The sequence below is a fragment of the Astyanax mexicanus genome, chromosome 24, assembly GCF_023375975.1.
Source record: "Astyanax mexicanus isolate ESR-SI-001 chromosome 24, AstMex3_surface, whole genome shotgun sequence".
Taxonomy (NCBI): Eukaryota; Metazoa; Chordata; class Actinopteri; order Characiformes; family Acestrorhamphidae; genus Astyanax; species Astyanax mexicanus.
In genome coordinates, this window is record NC_064431.1 from 15,640,739 (window position 1) to 15,659,550 (window position 18,812).

Genomic DNA, 18,812 nt, shown 5'->3' on the forward strand with positions numbered 1-18,812 from the left:
GGCCCTAAAATAGAACCCTGTGGGACTCCATCAAACATGTTTAACATTTGAATCAGTTGAGTCTGAGTCAATACTAAGACCAGGAACTGTTGAGTCTGAGTCAATACCAAGACTTTTAGTAGCTGAGTCTGAGTCAATAATAAGACGTTTAGTAATTGAGTCTGAGTCAAAATAAAGACTTTTAGTAGTTGAGTCAAAACTAAGATGGGGTCAATGTAAGAGATATAAAGTGAAATGAAGTAATATTTAAATAATATTTCAAATAAAAAAAATCATAGATACAAATTATTTAAATTATTACTAACTTATTAAAAAATACATTCTAATGAATCCCCCCCACCACTTAAGCTAATGATGCCAAATGAACCTCAATACGTTCAGATTTCGATAATAAAGAAATATATATAATTTATGTAGCAATGTGGTTTCTTGAGCTGTAAAAGAACTCTTTTTAAAGTCTATACATTTAAGTTATGATCTATAGAGTTACAAATAACCTGTTAAAAAGTAAAAAAAAACCTTGAGGAACCTCTAAAAGTTCCTCAAGGAACTTATCCGTCACTGTATGAAGCCTCAGCTAGGCAAGATAAAGTAGCTCAACAGTAGCTAAAGGCTAACAGAGCTTCAGTGGTCAGTTCCTGCACCGCAGCCCAGTATAAACACCACCCGTCACGCTCGACACGACAGCTGATACCAGGATAAATGACCTGAAGGAGAACAGGACAGGAGGGCACCGGGCCAAGAGCTGCTCAAACATCCTCTCATCACTCTCTCCCAGAGAACAATGCGGGAGGATCCACTGATCCGCCAAGAGCATTGTCCTGCCATCTCCAGAGCTTCTGCTGAGTGTTCCAAATGAAACTGGACACCCCGTCCCGAGATTTTGCACCCGAGGGCGCTGAGTGCTCACTATTATACTCAACACTGATTTACCACAGTTCCAATAATTCAGTTCCTCAGGTTTACCAGCAGCTTTTGGGTTCAAATGTTTCTGGACTTGTGTTTACACAACAAAAACTAAAGCAGTTTCATCACATTTATCTAAATTTAAACTGGTTCTTTACATGGTGGACTAGAAAAAACACATTTGGTACTTTAAACAAATCTGTCTAATCAAAAAAGGTTACATTCAGGACTGAGGTAGTAATTGGTCCCTTTACTAAAGAACCCTACTGGTTTGGCAGTGTTGGATTATTGAGGTGTTGACACTCTGTTTGGCAGTGTGAGTTTGGAAATTTTTGATTTGTTATTACTGTATTTGGTAGAGTTGGGTTATTGAGGTTTGGACTGGGTTTGGAAATTATTGACATGCTGGTACTGTGTTTGGCAGTGTTGGGTTTGGAAATTGTTAAGTTGTTGTTACTGTGTTTGGAAAAGTTGGGTTGTTAAGTTGTCATTACTGTGTTTGGCAGTGCTGGGTTATTGTGGTTATTGAGGTGTTGTTGCTGTGTTTGGCAGTGTTGGAATATTGAGTTTTTTAGGTGTTTTTACTGTGTTTGGCAGTGTTGAGGTGTTGTTACTGTGTTTGGCAGTGTTGAGGTGTTGTTACTGTGTTTGGCAGTGTTGAGGTGTTGTTACTGTGTTTGGCAGTGTTGATGTGTGGTTACTGTGCTTGGCAGTGTTGATGTGTGGTTACTGTGCTTGGCAGTGTTGGATATTGAGGTGTTGTTACTGTGCTTGGCAGTGTTGGATATTGAGGTGTTGTTACTGTGTTTGGCAGTGTTGAAGTGTGGTTACTGTGTTTGGCAGTGTTGAGGTGTGGTTACTGTGTTTGGCAGTGTTGATGTGTGGTTACTGTGCTTGGCAGTGTTGAGGTGTGGTTACTGTGTTTGGCAGTGTTGGGTTATAGAGGGTACTGAAGTGTTGTTAATGCAGCAGCAGTGATGCAATGCCTGATTTCAGACTAAAACCTAATCAATCAAACACAGAAACTAGTTGTCATGCAAACACAAAAATTCTCTCTCTCTCTCTCTCTCTCTCTCTCTCTCTCTCTCTCTCTCTCACACACACACACACACACACACACACACTTAAACCATGTCAGGACATGATGTTGTCATACATATATCCCATATGTCTTATATTTATGCACTCATGTTAGGTATACGTTACATAGACTGGTATATCTTATACATGTACATGTAAGTGCCTATACCTTTAAATAATCTTCTAATCCTAATCCTAAACCTAATCTTGATCTCAATAATCAACCAAAACTGTTTTTTTTATCTTTGGCTTGAACTAAAACTAAAATCAAAAAAACTTTTTTTAAATAAAGGTCATTCCACTTATTCTGGTTTACCTACAATGTTAAAAAGATTGGTTTCTACAAAACTAAGCATGAACATACAAGACCCCCAGAGTGATCAGAAGATAAGACGCTGTCTGGCACTTACACTGCAGGTTGGTGCTGGTGCTGCTGGACCAGGCGAAGGGTTCCAGGCCAGAGAAGAAGGAGCTGGCCTTGCGGAGCATGCAGGAACCCTGGGAGGACACGCCGAAGAGGGGCCTGGCACCAACACCCAGAGCCTCCATGCAGTCAAACATGATGTCCAGGTTTAGACCGAAGCTTGAGACACCAGTTTATTGATTTGCCGGTTTACCAGTTCACAAGTTCAGTAGTCTCTTGGCTGCTGTCAGTCTCCAAATTGGACAGAAAAAGAAATCAACAGACTGGTCAAAAAGTTCTGCCCAATACTTTGGATCAAGGTCAAGCTTCTTCTCCTACTTCTACTACTAACTAGCTCAACAACTGGCCAAGAACCAGCTACTGTCTCACCAGCTCCTATCAGAACTTCTCCCTGCTGTCACTCTGTTATCCTACAGTCTTCTGATCTTGTTCCATCCACCAGATCTCCAGATCTTCTCTCAGGTTCTCCAGATTGACCCACTCTCCCCTCCTGCTCCAGTAATGTGGTTCTACAGTACTGTACAGAAAAAGTACTGTAGAGATACTTTACAGAAGGAAGCTCAGACTCAAACCCTCAGCAGCACTCAGAGCTCCAGCAGGACAGTGTGTGCAGACTGCGATCACATTGGGACAACACGGCTAAGCCCAGCCCACATCAGACCGAGGGGAGGGGTTTCATAGGGAGGGGGAGGAGCAGGAGGAGGAAGGGGCGGGCCCTGCGCTGGGTATTGGCGCAAAAGCCCAAACTTTCAGCAGCTCCTATTTCCCGGCCGAGCGGTCAGTCAACCCTGCGTCATATTTCAGAGTTTTACAACTGAAAACAAACAAAATTTTACCTCTCTCTGTCTCTCTCTCTCTGTCTACCTCTCTCTCTCTTCACCTCTCTTTACTACTTTCTCTCTGTCTTGCTCTCTCTCTCTCTCTTTGTATCTCTCTCTCTACCTCTCTTTCTCTCTCTCTTTGTCTCTCTCTCTCTGTGTCTCTCTATGACTTTCTACACTGAAAAAACGATTTTAAAATGTATTTAAAAAAATGTTTTGCAACTTTCTGCATTTGTTTTTTTAAGTAAATATAATTTCAGATAAATTTAAGTAACTTCAACTCGGTTTCAAGACTTAAATGTTACATAGAGTAATTAAGTGAGCTGAACTTCAGTCAATCCTTTTTTTTAGTAATCGTTACTTAATTTATTTTCGCTGAATCAATCCTTTTTTAGTAATCTTTACTTAATTTTTGCATACACTATTACCTAATTACAATTACTTAATTTATACAATAGTACTCAAATAATTTATAATACAAAATATATTATAATTCCTGAAATGTAAATATTTTTAGTTAAAACACACATATTCCCTGTCTTAACACATGGATGGCATGTAATACATTCTTATTAGTAAACTTAAACTAAAAAGAATGTATTACATCCTATCGATGTGTTGAGACAGTGAGACCTGGTCTGTTTACAAAATAAAAAAAATCTTTGAGATCATGTAAATATTTGAATGTGTGTTTTAACTAAAAATATTACAATTTAAATTTAAAGTAATTGTATTTAGGTAATATTGTATGCAGAAATTAAGTAAAGTTTACTAAAAGAAAGAACTGACTGAAGTTCAGTTCACTTATTTACTCTATGTAACATTTAAGTCTTGAAACCGAGTTGAAGTTACTTAAATTTTATCCAAAATTAAATTAAAATTTACTTAAAAAAGCAAATGCAGAAAGTTGCGAAACTCATTATTTTTTTCAGTGTATCTCTCCCTCTCTGTCTCTCTATCTCTCTCTCTATCTCCCCTAATCTTTTTCCACCAATACTGACTTCTTTGTTCTTTGTTCTCCTGCTTTATACTCGTGATCTTTTATATTTAACTGCTCAACATGTTTTTTTTTATTTCCTTACAGATGATTCAGACATCATCATCAATCCATTAGTCTATAAACTGACCTTCTCCAACAAATAACTTTATAGAAACCATGTAGTCTCTCTTCTATTAATATTTGATTTTTTTAAATATAAAACAAAATATAGGAGAAATAGTTTGTTATATGTTTTTTCATTGGAATGTCACCATTAGTATGCTGGACTCATATCTACATGGTGAAAAATCAGATTTGCATTTCACTGCAATCATTTAAGCTTTGTCAAAGGAATACAAAAAAATGCAAACATCTGCTTCTTTTTAGGTGTAATAGTTTATATCATCTTTGAGCATTTCAGAAAATAGGTACTTTTCTGTGTAGTGTACAGTTTTAAAAATATATATTTTAACTACATGAATATCGGTTTGTAGTCATAATATTAACTTTTATTTCTTAAATATCTTTAAAAAAGTGAGGATTTTTTTTTTATAAAATCTAATGTGACAGTTTACAAAAACATGCAAAAAGTAGATTTTTTAAAGTATAAACTGAAAGAATCAACCATCATCCGTAAAATTTCAGAAAGTTTGGAATTTGTATTGGTGAAAACCCTTTTGAAAATATTTTTTCTTCTTTACAGAACATTATTTTATTGTCATGTGTTCGTATTTTAAGCATTTATGCTAAAAGGTTGCCACGTGATAAATGATATGATTGCCTGATGTTTAGGATATCAGATGTTGATAAGATAAGCTTTAAAAATTAAAAGTAGGTAATGAAGTTGTTATATTCTTTCTACTGCATTTACAGAATAATATATTACAACTATACTGTGTACCACAAATAATAATAATATAATGTAAATAACTGCTATATCTAATAGATATACAGTTGTTTAACAATGTAAATGACGAGAAATCCCTTTTTTTAAGGATATTTGTTGTTTTCTTGTTTGTGGAGCAGTGTTCTGGTTCACTTTCTGGAAACTGAGAGTTGAGCGCCCTCCTCAGGCCAGAGTATAGTAGTGCTACATACACACTATAAATACAGTGTATAGTCAGCATATCCAGACCAGAAAATGTGGAACTCACCTATTATTTAGCTTTCTCTCTCTCTCTCTCTCTCTCTCTCTCTCTCTCTCTCTCTCTCTTTCTCTCTCTCTCTCTCACACACACTCTCTCTCTCTCTCGCTCTCAGTACTCTGGTGTTTAGACTGGCAGCTCTACAGATGACCCGTTACTGTGCCAGCTCCTTCAGTGGAAATGCTCGTAAGTTATATGATCATTACCCAGACTAGAACACACTGTACAGGTCATATCATGACACTTAACTCCGCCCTGTACCCCATCATTCCTGATCCCTGTTTTCCTCTCCATCTTTCCAGTCATTCATTTAATCAAACCACAATCGACCACAAGAGAACAGCGTTCCAACCTGTGTAGCGTTCCCAAAACAGCCTCTACAGAACGAGAACCCCTCACCATCAGACCCATCAGAGACCTCCTGCCAGGTTCTTACTATATGATCCATACCAGAGCTTCCCGACCCGGCCAGAGTGTGTTTTATTACCTAGAACTGTGGAACAATGAAACTGTAGTGTGGAGGGAAAGTTGTAGTTGCAGTTTTTACACAGTACCACTTAAAAGTTTCAATGTGTTTTTTTATGATTTCTTACATTGTAAAGTTAATAATGAAGATAATAAAGCTGTGAAGGAACACATGCAGAATTATTCTGTTAAAAAAAAAACAAGTGTTAAACAAAAAAGAATATTTTAAGAATGTTTTAACCCTTGTGTGGTGTTCATTTTTTTGTTACTCGTTTACTTTGTTACTTGTATTTACTCAGCAAAGTTAAGCAATTCTACATGAAAATGCTTTACACAAGCTTGTTTCACCTAAATTGCAAGCAATATAAACAGCTTACATGGTTAATATTTGCCCTTTACCTTTCTTATGTTACATTTCTTTCAAAAAGCGCTACTCTTTTTTTTTAATTAGTTTTTTAATAAAATGTAAAAGAAAATGAATTAAACTCAAGATATGAGTAGAAAATTTGTTTAGTTTCAAATTTACAAATGAAGCAAAGTTTATTAGCCCTTGGCCAAACATACTGTATATAATAGAAATGGTTAGGGGTGGGGGGGGGGGGTGTACAGTGTGTGTTTATCGAAAATGTGTTTTGATATATGTTTCTCACAAAAAATGAGCCAATGCCAATGAGTTTAAGTTAGAAAAAATATTTTTTTAGTATCATTTGATGAAAAATGAAAACGGGTCCCACAGACCCGAACACCACACAAGGGTTAAACCATAGATTCTTCAACAAGCAGCTACGTTTATCTATGAGGACAGATCTGCACACTCTTGGTATTTTAATTTCAGTGTCTTCATAAAGGAAGAGTCTCCTGGAATATAGTTTTCTCAGCATCTTAAAGGAGATCCTGGAGGTGCAGAACAATAGTTCCAGCTCATCACAAATCATCATCTCAGTTCATCAGGTTTAAATCAGGGGATTGTGGAGGACAAACTCTCTTTTGTTTGTTACATAATTCCATATGTGTCCCTTAATTGTTTTTATGTTTTTAATATTAATCTATGGTAAAAAAAAAAAAAAAAAAAAATTAAATAATGAATGAGAAGGTGTGTCCAGACTTTTTACTAAAACTGTCTGTTGGTTTGTTGTATTATGTATATTATGACTTACATTATTACTACAGTTAATTATCAGATAAAGCTGGATTTGCACTAAACATTATACACACACTGAAGCACTATAATAAACTATACATACATAATCACAAAAATCCAGAAAAGTATCCAGACACTTTATTCAATGAGTTCAGCTACTTTACACAAACACAGCTAGCCCAGAACTATGGTACCTTTCCAGTATGGATACATTTGACTCAAAAGTAGCTCTGTTATCATTAAACTGTATCAACCATTTATACCTTTTAAAACTATTTTGCATCTTAACTCCACTTTCTAATGTCAAAGTAGCTTTTATTCTCTTTGTCTCTCTCTTTATCTCTCTCTCTCTCTCTTTATGTCTCTCTTTCTTTGTCTCTCTCTCTCTCTCTCTGTCTCTCTATTACTTTCTACACTGAAAAAAATATGTGTAAAATGTATTTTTAAAAAGTTGCCCAACTTTCTGCATTTGCTTTTTTTAAAGTAAATTTAATGTTAGATAAATTTAAGTAACTTCAACTCAGTTTCAAGACTTAAATGTTACATAGAGTAAATGAGTGAGCTGAACTTTAGTCAATCCTTTCTTTTAGTAAACTTTACTTAATTTATTTTGCTGAATCAATCCTTTCTTTTAGTAATCTTTACTTAATTTCTGCATACAATAAATGTTTAATAAAAAGAAAAAACATTAGAGAATAAAATGAAGACAAAAAAAATAATAAGAAGGTCTGTCCAGACTTTTCACTGAAACTGTCTGTTAGTTTGTTTTATTATGTATATTATGACTTACATTATTACTACAGTTAATTATCAGATAAAGCTAGATTTGCACAAAACATTATACAAATACTGAAGCACTATAATAAACTATATGTACAGAATTACAAAAATCCAAAAAAGTATTCAGACACTTAATTCAAAGAATTCAGCTTCTGTACACAAAATTTTTTTTTGGAGGTTTTGAGCTCCGCAAGGTGTACTTTTCCCATCATTACAATAACAAAGACTAACTGACACCCTAAATCAAGCAAGTGTCCATAAGTTTTTGGACATCTAGTGTAAACACGGCCTAAGTATTATTATTATTTTTTATTGTGTAGCTGAAATTATTATGAACTTCTATGAGTGTGGTTTAGTTTATTTTGTGTGGCGTCCCACATGGCTCTATTTTAAGGCTATTAAATTATACTTGATTATAGCAGTAATGTGGGTCTGAGAGTAATGAGAAGATTGAGGATGTGTAAAGTGTTAATCAGGGGTTAATCTAGTGATTTTATAAGAGCAGAGAAAGAAAGGAACAGTGTTTTTAAGGTAAGTTTAGTTTGGATCAGACTGAATGGGTTTAGTTCTGCTCTGCTCTGTTCAGCACAGTTTCAGTGGATTGAAATGTTTCTGTTATTGGCTCTGGTCTGTGTTTTGTCACTCAACCATCCCATCGCTGTTTTCCCTCACTATTGTTTTGTCCCGCCAGGACATCTCGCCTCTCACTCACTTCTGTTCCTCACACGACTCAGCCAAACCAACCGCACTCACTCACTACCGCACAAACACCAAACACTATATATTAAATACAAAACACTAAATACCAAACACAAAACAAAGAACACCAAATACAGAACACCAAATACAGAACACTAAACACTATGTACACCACACCAAACACAGAAGACCAAACACTATATACCAAACACAGAACACCAAACACTATACATCACACACCAAACACAGAACACCAAACACAATATACCAAACACCACACCAAACACAGAACACCAGACACTATATACCAAACACAGAACACCAAACACTATATACCAAACACAGAACACCAAATACTATACATCAAACACCAAATATCAAACACAGAACACCAAACACTATATACCAAACACAGAACACCAAACACAATATATCAAACACCACACACCAAACACAGAATACCAAACACAGAACACCAAACACTAGACATCAAACACCACACACCAAACACAGAACACCAAACACAATATACCAAACACAGAACACCAAACACAATATACCAAACACCACACCAAACACAGAACACCAAACACTATATACCAAACACAGAACACCAAACACTATATACCAAACACAGAACACCAAACACTATACATCAAACACCACACACCAAACACAGAATATCAAACACAATATACCAAACACCACACACCAAACACAGAACACCAAACACTATACATCAAACACCACACACCAAACACAGAACACCAAACACTATTTACCAAACACAGAACACCAAACAACAAACACTGAACACCAAACACAATATACCAAACACCACACCAAACACAATATACCAAACACAGAAGACCAAACACAGAACACCAAACACTATATACCAAACACAGAAGACCAAACACAGAACACCAAACACTATACATCGAACACAAAATATCAAACACAGAACACCAAACAATATATACCAAACACAGAACACCAAACACTATATACAAAACACAGAACACCAAACACTATACATCAAACACCACACACCAAACACAGAATATCAAACACAATATACCAAACACCACACACCAAACACAGAACACCAAACACTATACATCAAACACCACACACCAAAGACAGAACACCAAACACTATTTACCAAACACAGAACACCAAACAACAAACACTGAACACCAAACACAATATACCAAACACCACACCAAACACAATATACCAAACACAGAAGACCAAACACAGAACACCAAACACTATATACCAAACACAGAACACCAAACACTATACATCGAACACCAAATACCAAACACTATACACCAAACACTATACATCAAACACCAGATATCAAACACAGAACACTAAACACTATACATCAAACACCAAATATCAAACACAGAACACCAAACAATATACACCAAACACAGAACACCAAACACTATATACCAAACACAGAACACCAAACACTATACATCAAACACCACACACCAAACACAGAACACCAAACACTATTTACCAAACACAGAACACCAAACACTGAACACCAAACACAATATACCAAACACCACACCAAACACAATATACCAAACACCACACCAAACACAGAATACCAAACACTATATACCAAACACAGAAGACCAAACACAGAACACCAAACACTATACATCGAACACAAAATATCAAACACAGAACACCAAATACTATACATCAAACACCAAATATCAAACACAGAACACCAAACACTATATACCAAACACAGAACACCAAACACAATATATCAAACACCACACACCAAACACAGAATACCAAACACAGAACACCAAACACTAGACATCAAACACCACACACCAAACACAGAACACCAAACACAATATACCAAACACAGAACACCAAACACAATATACCAAACACCACACCAAACACAGAACACCAAACACTATATACCAAACACAGAACACCAAACACTATACATCAAACACCACACACCAAACACAGAATATCAAACACAATATACCAAACACCACACACCAAACACAGAACACCAAACACTATACATCAAACACCACACACCAAACACAGAACACCAAACACTATTTACCAAACACAGAACAACAAACACTGAACACCAAACACAATATACCAAACACCACACCAAACACAATATACCAAACACAGAAGACCAAACACAGAACACCAAACACTATATACCAAACACAGAACACCAAACACTATACATCGAACACCAAATACCAAACACTATACACCAAACACTATACATCAAACACCAGATATCAAACACAGAACACTAAACACTATACATCAAACACCAAATATCAAACACAGAACACTAAACACTATACCTCAAACACAGAACACCAAACAATATACACCAAACACAGAACACCAAACACTATATACCAAACACAGAACACCAAACACTATACATCAAACACCACACACCAAACACAGAACACCAAACACTATTTACCAAACACAGAACACCAAACACAATATACCAAACACCACACAAAACACAATATACCAAACACCACACCAAACACATAATACCAAACACTATATACCAAACACAGAAGACCAAACACAGAACACCAAACACTATATACCAAACACAGAACACCAAACGCTAAACATCAAACACCAAATATCAAACACAGAACACTAAACACTATACATCAAACACAAAATATCAAACACAGAACACCAAATACTATACATCAAACTCCAAATACCAAACACAGAACCCCAAACAATATATACCAAACACCACAAAACAAACACAGAACACCAAACACAGAACACCAAACACTATATACCAAACACAGAACACCAAACACTATACATCGAACACCAAATACCAAACACTATACACCAAACACTATACATCAAACACCAAATATCAAACACAGAACACTAAACACTATACATCAAACACCAAATATCAAACACAGAACACTAAACACTATACATCAAACACAAAATATCAAACACAGAACACCAAATACTATACATCAAACACCAAATATCAAACACAGAACACCAAACAATATATACCAAACACCACACAATAAACACAGAACACCAAACATTAAGCACAAAACACCAAATACCACACACCAAATACCAAACACAACACACGGAACACTAAAATACCAAACACGGATTACCAAACACCACACATGGAACACCAAATACCAAACAGAACACCAAAAACGATATACCAAACACCACACATCAAACAGAAAACACCAAGGAGACTCCGCCCACATATCCCACAGGCCAGTGCAGAGTTCTTGGGACAGCTTTGATGGGATATGGCAAAAGTCATGAGACGGGATAATAATTACTATCCCATGTGGTTCCTAGAAAAGCTTCAAAGTTGTTGGTTGTTTAGAGATGTATAAAGTTTAAAAAAGTAAAAGACAGAGAGCAAGTTCAAGTTGGAGAGTCTGGGATCTAAATGATCACCCCCACATCACTCTCTCACTCACTCTATCGCGCTTTCACTCTCTTATTCTCTCATTCGCTCGCTTTCCTTCCTTCCCTTTCCTCATTCTAGAGGACTGAACTCTTGAAAGTACCCCCAGAGGGGCGCTAACCATTACCCCTCCAACACCCCCCCCCAGAAAAACTTCTGCTGCCCTCCCTCTCTCTACATCTTTCTCTGCCTCTCTCTTTCTCTACCTTTCTCTTTCTTTCTCTCTCTCTCTTTTTTCTCTGTCTGTCTCTCTCTTCTGGCACAGTGTCCTTAACCACTGGCTGGATCGCCCGCTTTTTCTCTATTTTTCATCTCTCTCTCTCTCTTTCTCTCTCTTTCTCTCTCTCTCTCTTCATGTCTCTATTCGATTAGGTTTTATGGCTCCATCCATCACAGCTCTGTGGTGTTTTTATGATCCAAGCATGTCGGTTTCGTACAGTTTGCGCTTGTTTTGTCATAGTTCCTCGGTAACAGCATTGCAAAAAAAGTATAAACCTGTATTTGAATCACTTTGATATGTTTTGTCATGGTTAAAGATCATTTAGCAGCTAATAACTAATTTCTATGTAAAGATATAGTGGTGTTATGGTCAAAGGAGCAGAGAACGAAGCCACACCCCCTCTGTTTGTGGTGTCATTTCCTGTGAAAACATAGCCCCTTCTCAAGAGACAAGACAATGACCACCCACACGACACTGTGCACGCAAGATGGCAAAGTGCCGCATGAAACATTCAGATAAAAGCGACTTCCCATACATCTTGCTAGTGCTAGTGTTAGAGCTGCAATGCTAACAGCTGCTAACGTCAAAGGCAAGGTTTAGTCAGGGTTCTGTATTTGTCAGAGTTTGCCAGGTTTGACAGATTCATGTTTAAATATCTCACAACTTAAATCAGATTCATGTTTAAATAACTCACAACTTAAATCAGATTCATGTTTAAATAACTCACAACTTAAATCAGATTCATGTTTAAATAACTCACAACTTAAATCAGATTCATGTTTAAATAACTCACAACTTAAATCAGATTCATGTTTAAATGACTCACAACTTGAATCAGATTCATGTTTAAATGACCCACAACTCGAATCAGATTCATACTTAAACAACCAGTGACTTTTCTTGACTCAGACTCACACTTAAATGACTCACATCTTGAATCAGAGTCATATTAAAACAACTTGTTCTTGAATCAAACTCACACCTAAATGACTCATATCTTGAATCAGAGTCACATTACAACAACTTGTTACAAACTGAATCAGACTCATGTTTAATGACTCACATCTTGAATCAGATTTATACTCAAACAAATTGTAACTTTACTTGACTCAGACGCACACTTAAATGACTCACATCTTGAATCAGATTAATAATTAAACAACTTGTGACATGACTTCACTTAGACTCACATTTAAATGACTCACATCTTGAATCATTACAACAACTTGTTCTTGAATCAGACTCACACTTAAATGATTCACATCTTGAATCAGAGTCACATTACAACAACTTGTTACAAACTGAATCACTCATGTTTAAATGACTCACACCTTGAATCAGATTTATACTTAACCAACTCGTTACTTAATTTGACTCAGACTCACACTTAAATAAATCATATCTTGACTCAGTCACATTAAAACAACTTGTTCATGACTCAGACTCACACTTAAATGACTCACATCTTGAATCAGATTAATAATTAAACAACTTGTGACTTGACTTCACTTAGACTCACATTTAAATGACTCATATGTTGAATCAGAGTCATATTAAAACAACTTGTTCTTGAATCAGACTCACACTTAAATGACTCACATCTTGAATCAGAGTTACATTACAATAACTTGTTACAAACTGAACACTCATGTTTAAATGACTCACACCTTAAATCAGATTTATACTTACCAAACTTATTGTGACTTAATTTGACTCAGACTCACACTTAAATGACTCACATATTGAATCAAATTCATACTTAAACAACCCATGACTTGAATTGACACAGACTTACACTTGAATCATATCTTGACTCAGAGTCACATTAAAACAACTTGTTCTTGACTCACACTTACAGGAATGACATCTTGATTCAGTCACATTAAAACAACTTCTTACAAACTGAATCAGACTCATGTTTAAATGACTCACACCTTGAATCTGATTCATACTTAAACAACTCGTGACTTGATTCACACTCACACTTAAATGACTCCCATCTTGAATCAGATTCATACTTAAACAACTCATGACTTGAATTGACTCACACTTTCATGAAGCAAATGAGGCTTTGATGTGAGTCACACTTGTGTTTAAATGACTCCAGATTCAACAGTCTTTCCAGTTTTGGTCCTCGACTTCACCTCATACCACGCTTTACACCCCCCAACATTTCACCTGTCTTTCAACAGCAGCCCCCACCAACACCCCCAACACCCCCTGGCCTTGCTGCCTTTGTCTTTCACACACACACACACACACACACTCCACAGTGACACACAGCAGGGAGCAGAGCTGCACATTTTCAGCCAGCTCTGCTCTCTCCACACCTTGAGGCAATTACACCCCCCACCCCCACCCCCACCCGTCCCATATGAAACCTCCCCTCACACACACACACACACGGCCTTAGGCACAAGGAAAAGAAATGCAGGAACAAAGGAACACAAAGTAAACAATTTCTCTCTCTCTCTCTCTCACTCTCAGTGTGTGTTGGTGTCAATCGTTTGTCCACATTCATGTGGTTCTTAGGGTTCTGCAATCAGAGCCTCCGGTTCTGCAGTGCAGAGTGTGAAGGGTTGGAGTCACGGGCTGCAGAAACCCAGAGCTGAACAAAACTTGCTCTGTTCAAACACTACCACCCGCCAACCCGACCCACCCTGCAGCCTGGATCAGAATAAACCCTAAAAACTCACACTTAAAAGACTTAAGATTTGACTCAAATCAGACTTGTGCTTAAACGACTCAACTTGACTCAGATTTGTGCTTAAATGACTCATAACTTCACTCGGATTTGTGTTTAAATGACTCATAACTTCACTCAGATTTGTGTTTAAATGACTCATAACTTGACTCAGACCAATGCTTAAATGACTCATAACTTGACTAAACTTTGTGCTTAAATTACTAAACTTGACTTAGACTTGTGTTTAAATGACTCATAACTTGACTCAGACTTATACTTAAATGACTCTTTACATGACTTAACTCAGACTCAAGACTTGTCTTAGACTTGCTTAAATGACTCATAACTTGACTCAGAATCGTGCTTAAATGATTCATAACTTGACTCAGAATCGTGCTTAAATGACTCATAGCTTGTCTCAGACTCATGCTTTAATGACTCATAACTTGACTCAGATTTGAGCTTAAATGACTCATAACTTGACTCAGACTCATGCTTTAATGACCCATAACTTGACTCAGATTTGAGCTTAAATGACTCATAACTTGACTCAGACTCATGCTTAAATGATTCATAACTTGACTCAGACTCATGCTTAAATGACTCATAACTTGACTCAGACTCATGCTTAAATGATTCATAACTTGACTCAGACTCATGCTTAAATGACTCATAACTTGACTCAGACTTGTGCTTAAATTACTTGTTACATGACTCAACTCAGGCTCAAGACTTCACTTAGACTTGCTTAAAAGACTCAAATTTGAATCAGACTCTTGCTTTCATGACCCATGACTTAACTTATATTTACATTAACATGACTTAATTCAGATTCATACTTGAATAATTCAGGTGGAAGATTCTGACTCACTCTTCATTGGCTCTTGACTTGATTCAACTCAGACTCATGCTTAAATAACTTAATATATGATTTAGACTTGCAGTTAAATGACTCAAACATACATGAATCAAACTTACTCTTAAATGACTCGATTTTGATTCATTTAAGAATTGTGCTTAAATGACTCATTATTTGACTCAGACTCACACTTAAATTACTTATAACATAATTTAATCAATTTCATGCTTAAAAGACTCTCAACCTGACTCAAATCAGACTTGCACATAAATGATTCTCGACCTGATTTAAATCAGACTCATAAATGAATCAAGAAGTGACTTGAATCAGACTTATGCTTAAATAATCCTTAAACTGACTTGGCAACTTAAATGACTCATGACTTAATGAAAATTAAACTCCTGCGTAGATAACTTAAGACTCAAAACTTGAATCAGACGTATACTTCAATTTTTTTTTTGGTGAACTGCCCTCTGATTTGACTGTACATGTAAAGTCATCTGTGTTGTAAGTATGAGTGTGTGTGTGTGTGTGTGTGTGTGTGTGCCATGTGCTGGTCATGAATTGTAACCTGAACTTGAATGGGGGTGGAATGGGTTTCCTTTGCAGTCGCTCGGGTTAAGCATGTGTGTATATATGTGCGGCCCAACACACACATTCCACACACATACACACACACACACACCATAACAGAAAACCAGAGACTCAATAAAACACACAATTACATTCATTTTTCATCCATTTAGTGTGTTTCCTCCACCGGCCAAGCTTTGCTCCCGTTACTCTCCGCCTCTATAATGAAACTCCCTAACCAGCACTGAAAATAAACACATCTGGGAATTCTAACCCCATTCAGACTCCAAAAAGACTGAGAACAGACTTCACACAGACTCCAAAAAGACTGAGAACAGACTTCACACAGACTCCAAAAACACTGAGACCAGACTCTAAACAGACTCCAAAAAACTAAGAACAGACTCCAAACAGACTACATAAAGACTAAGAACAGACTCTAAACAGACTACATAAAGACTAAGAACAGACTCTAAACAGACTCTGAAAAGACTAAAAACAGACTCTAAACAGACTCCAAAATGACTGAGAACCGACTCCAAACAGACTCCAAAAAGACTAAGAACAGACTCCAAAAAGACTTCAAAAGACTGAGAACCTATTCCAAACAGACTACAAAAAAACATAAAAACAGACTCTAAACAGACTCCAAAATGACTAAGAACAGACTCTAAACAGACTCCAAAAAGACTGCGAACCTACTCCAAAAAGGCTCCAAAAAACAAGAACAGACTACAAAAAGACTAAGAACAGACTCCAAAAAAACTGAGAACAGACTCTAAACAGACTCCAAAAAGACCAAGAACAGACTCTAAACAGACTCCAAAAAACTGAGAACAGACTCCAAACAGACTCCAAAAAGACTGAGAACAGACTCCAAACAGACTCCAAAAAACTGAGAACAGACTCCAAAAAACTGAGAACAGACTCCAAACAGACTCCAAAAAGACTGAGAACCGACTCCAAACAAACTTCAAAAAGACTGAGAACAGACCCAAAACAGACTCCAAAAAAATCAAGAACAGACTGACAACAGACTCCAAAAAAACTGAGAACAGACTCCAAACAGACTCCAAAAACACCCACTCACATCTAAAGACAAGTCACAGACTTTTTGGTCACAGACTAAGATTTTGCAATGAGTGGGAATCTTGCAGGGTCACTATTTTCAAGACTGCAACTAGATTATTTCTAAGATTTTTTTATTATTTATTACTAACTCCACAGCTCCACCAGTTTACTTTTGTGCACTCTAGGAGAACTGTGGTTTGCAAACCATCACCGGTGTCTCTTCAATGTCCAGTTCTGCAAATCTGAACGCCAGGATGAAAAAAAGACTGACTTAAACCTCCAATCCTACCACCTTACACTGAACGATCGAGATGACGTGACCGCAACTCGACTCTAGCAAGACTCTCATGATTTTAAGTTCTCATAAAATCATGAGTCTTGAGTTGTAGTCACGTCATCTCGTTTCTCAGTTTGAAGGTCTTCAAACTGAGAACAGACTCAGACTCTAAACCAACTCTGAACAAACTAAACAGACTCTGAACTCCAAGGAGACTCCAACCAAACACAGAATCCAAAAAGACTAAGAACAGACTCGCCACTCCGAACAGATAACAATCAGACTTTGAGAAAATAACACATTTGCACAGTTTGGTTAATAAACTACTAATTACAAACATAAAGGCATGTATTGATCATAAGCAAGTGGATTATCAACTTTGGTTTTTAAAGTGAAACACTTTAGCAAACCCAGAGCAGAGCCAGACTCTCCATAACATCACACTCAGGCTGAAGGTGTTCATTCAGGTGTAACTGAAGCACAGGTACAGCTCACCTGGCCAAGTATCAAGAGAAACCCAAACAAAAAAAACCCGAACATTTGCGATGAGGAAGTGTTCGGCCTAATCTATAATGTGTGCGTGTTCAACAAGGACACACCTCAGCAAACCCAGTAAAGTGGTCTTTCATAGGGGTAATAATAGCTGTAGATCACTGTGGTGAGCTCTGAGAACAAGCTGTGCTTCAGTGCTTTCAGAATCGCCTGGCAAACACTTCGTCCCAATATTTAAGGTGGGGCGGGTCATTGTTGTGCCCCCGGGCAAGAGCTCTTAACCTCAATTGCTTCTGTGCAAATACAGTGGCTAACAGAACAAACACACTGCTCAAACCCAGAGGGAAGTTTGTTTTTAGCCTATTAAAACTATGCAAATCTTACAGGAAATGGGGTTGCGTTTATTCATGTGTAAAAGAAAACATTAAAGATGAAAATGTCATGTTTATAAAACTTCATACCCCCTTTAATAGCCTTAACATTTGAATTTAAATTTGAGTTTTACATCACTGTGTTTAGTGAAACATCTCCAAATCACCTGGTTTGGTAAAGTAGAGCTCAAGGATGTGAAAATATATATAGTTTTGTTAAACATCTCGTAACACTTACAAAAAAGTTACATTAATTGAATAAAATCATTATTGTTACAAGTATTGATATAAGTACCTTCATCTCCCTCA

General features: G+C 36.8%; 1 protein-coding gene across 2 annotated transcripts in view; it reads right to left on the reverse strand.

Annotated features, from left to right (window-relative positions):
• Positions 1-18,812, reverse strand: part of LOC103025997 (retinoic acid receptor gamma-A) — a 97,498-nt gene that overhangs the window by 38,998 nt on the left and 39,688 nt on the right. Inside the window, exon 1 of one of the 2 annotated variants that reach the window (XM_049471897.1) lies at positions 2,397-3,419. The exons of the other annotated variant lie outside the window; for it this stretch is intronic. Within the exon in view, the coding sequence (XP_049327854.1) occupies positions 2,397-2,547 (151 nt within the window). The 5' untranslated portion in view covers positions 2,548-3,419. Of the gene's footprint in view, positions 1-2,396; positions 3,420-18,812 lie in introns of those variants that run through there. 2 annotated transcript variants of the gene reach the window in all.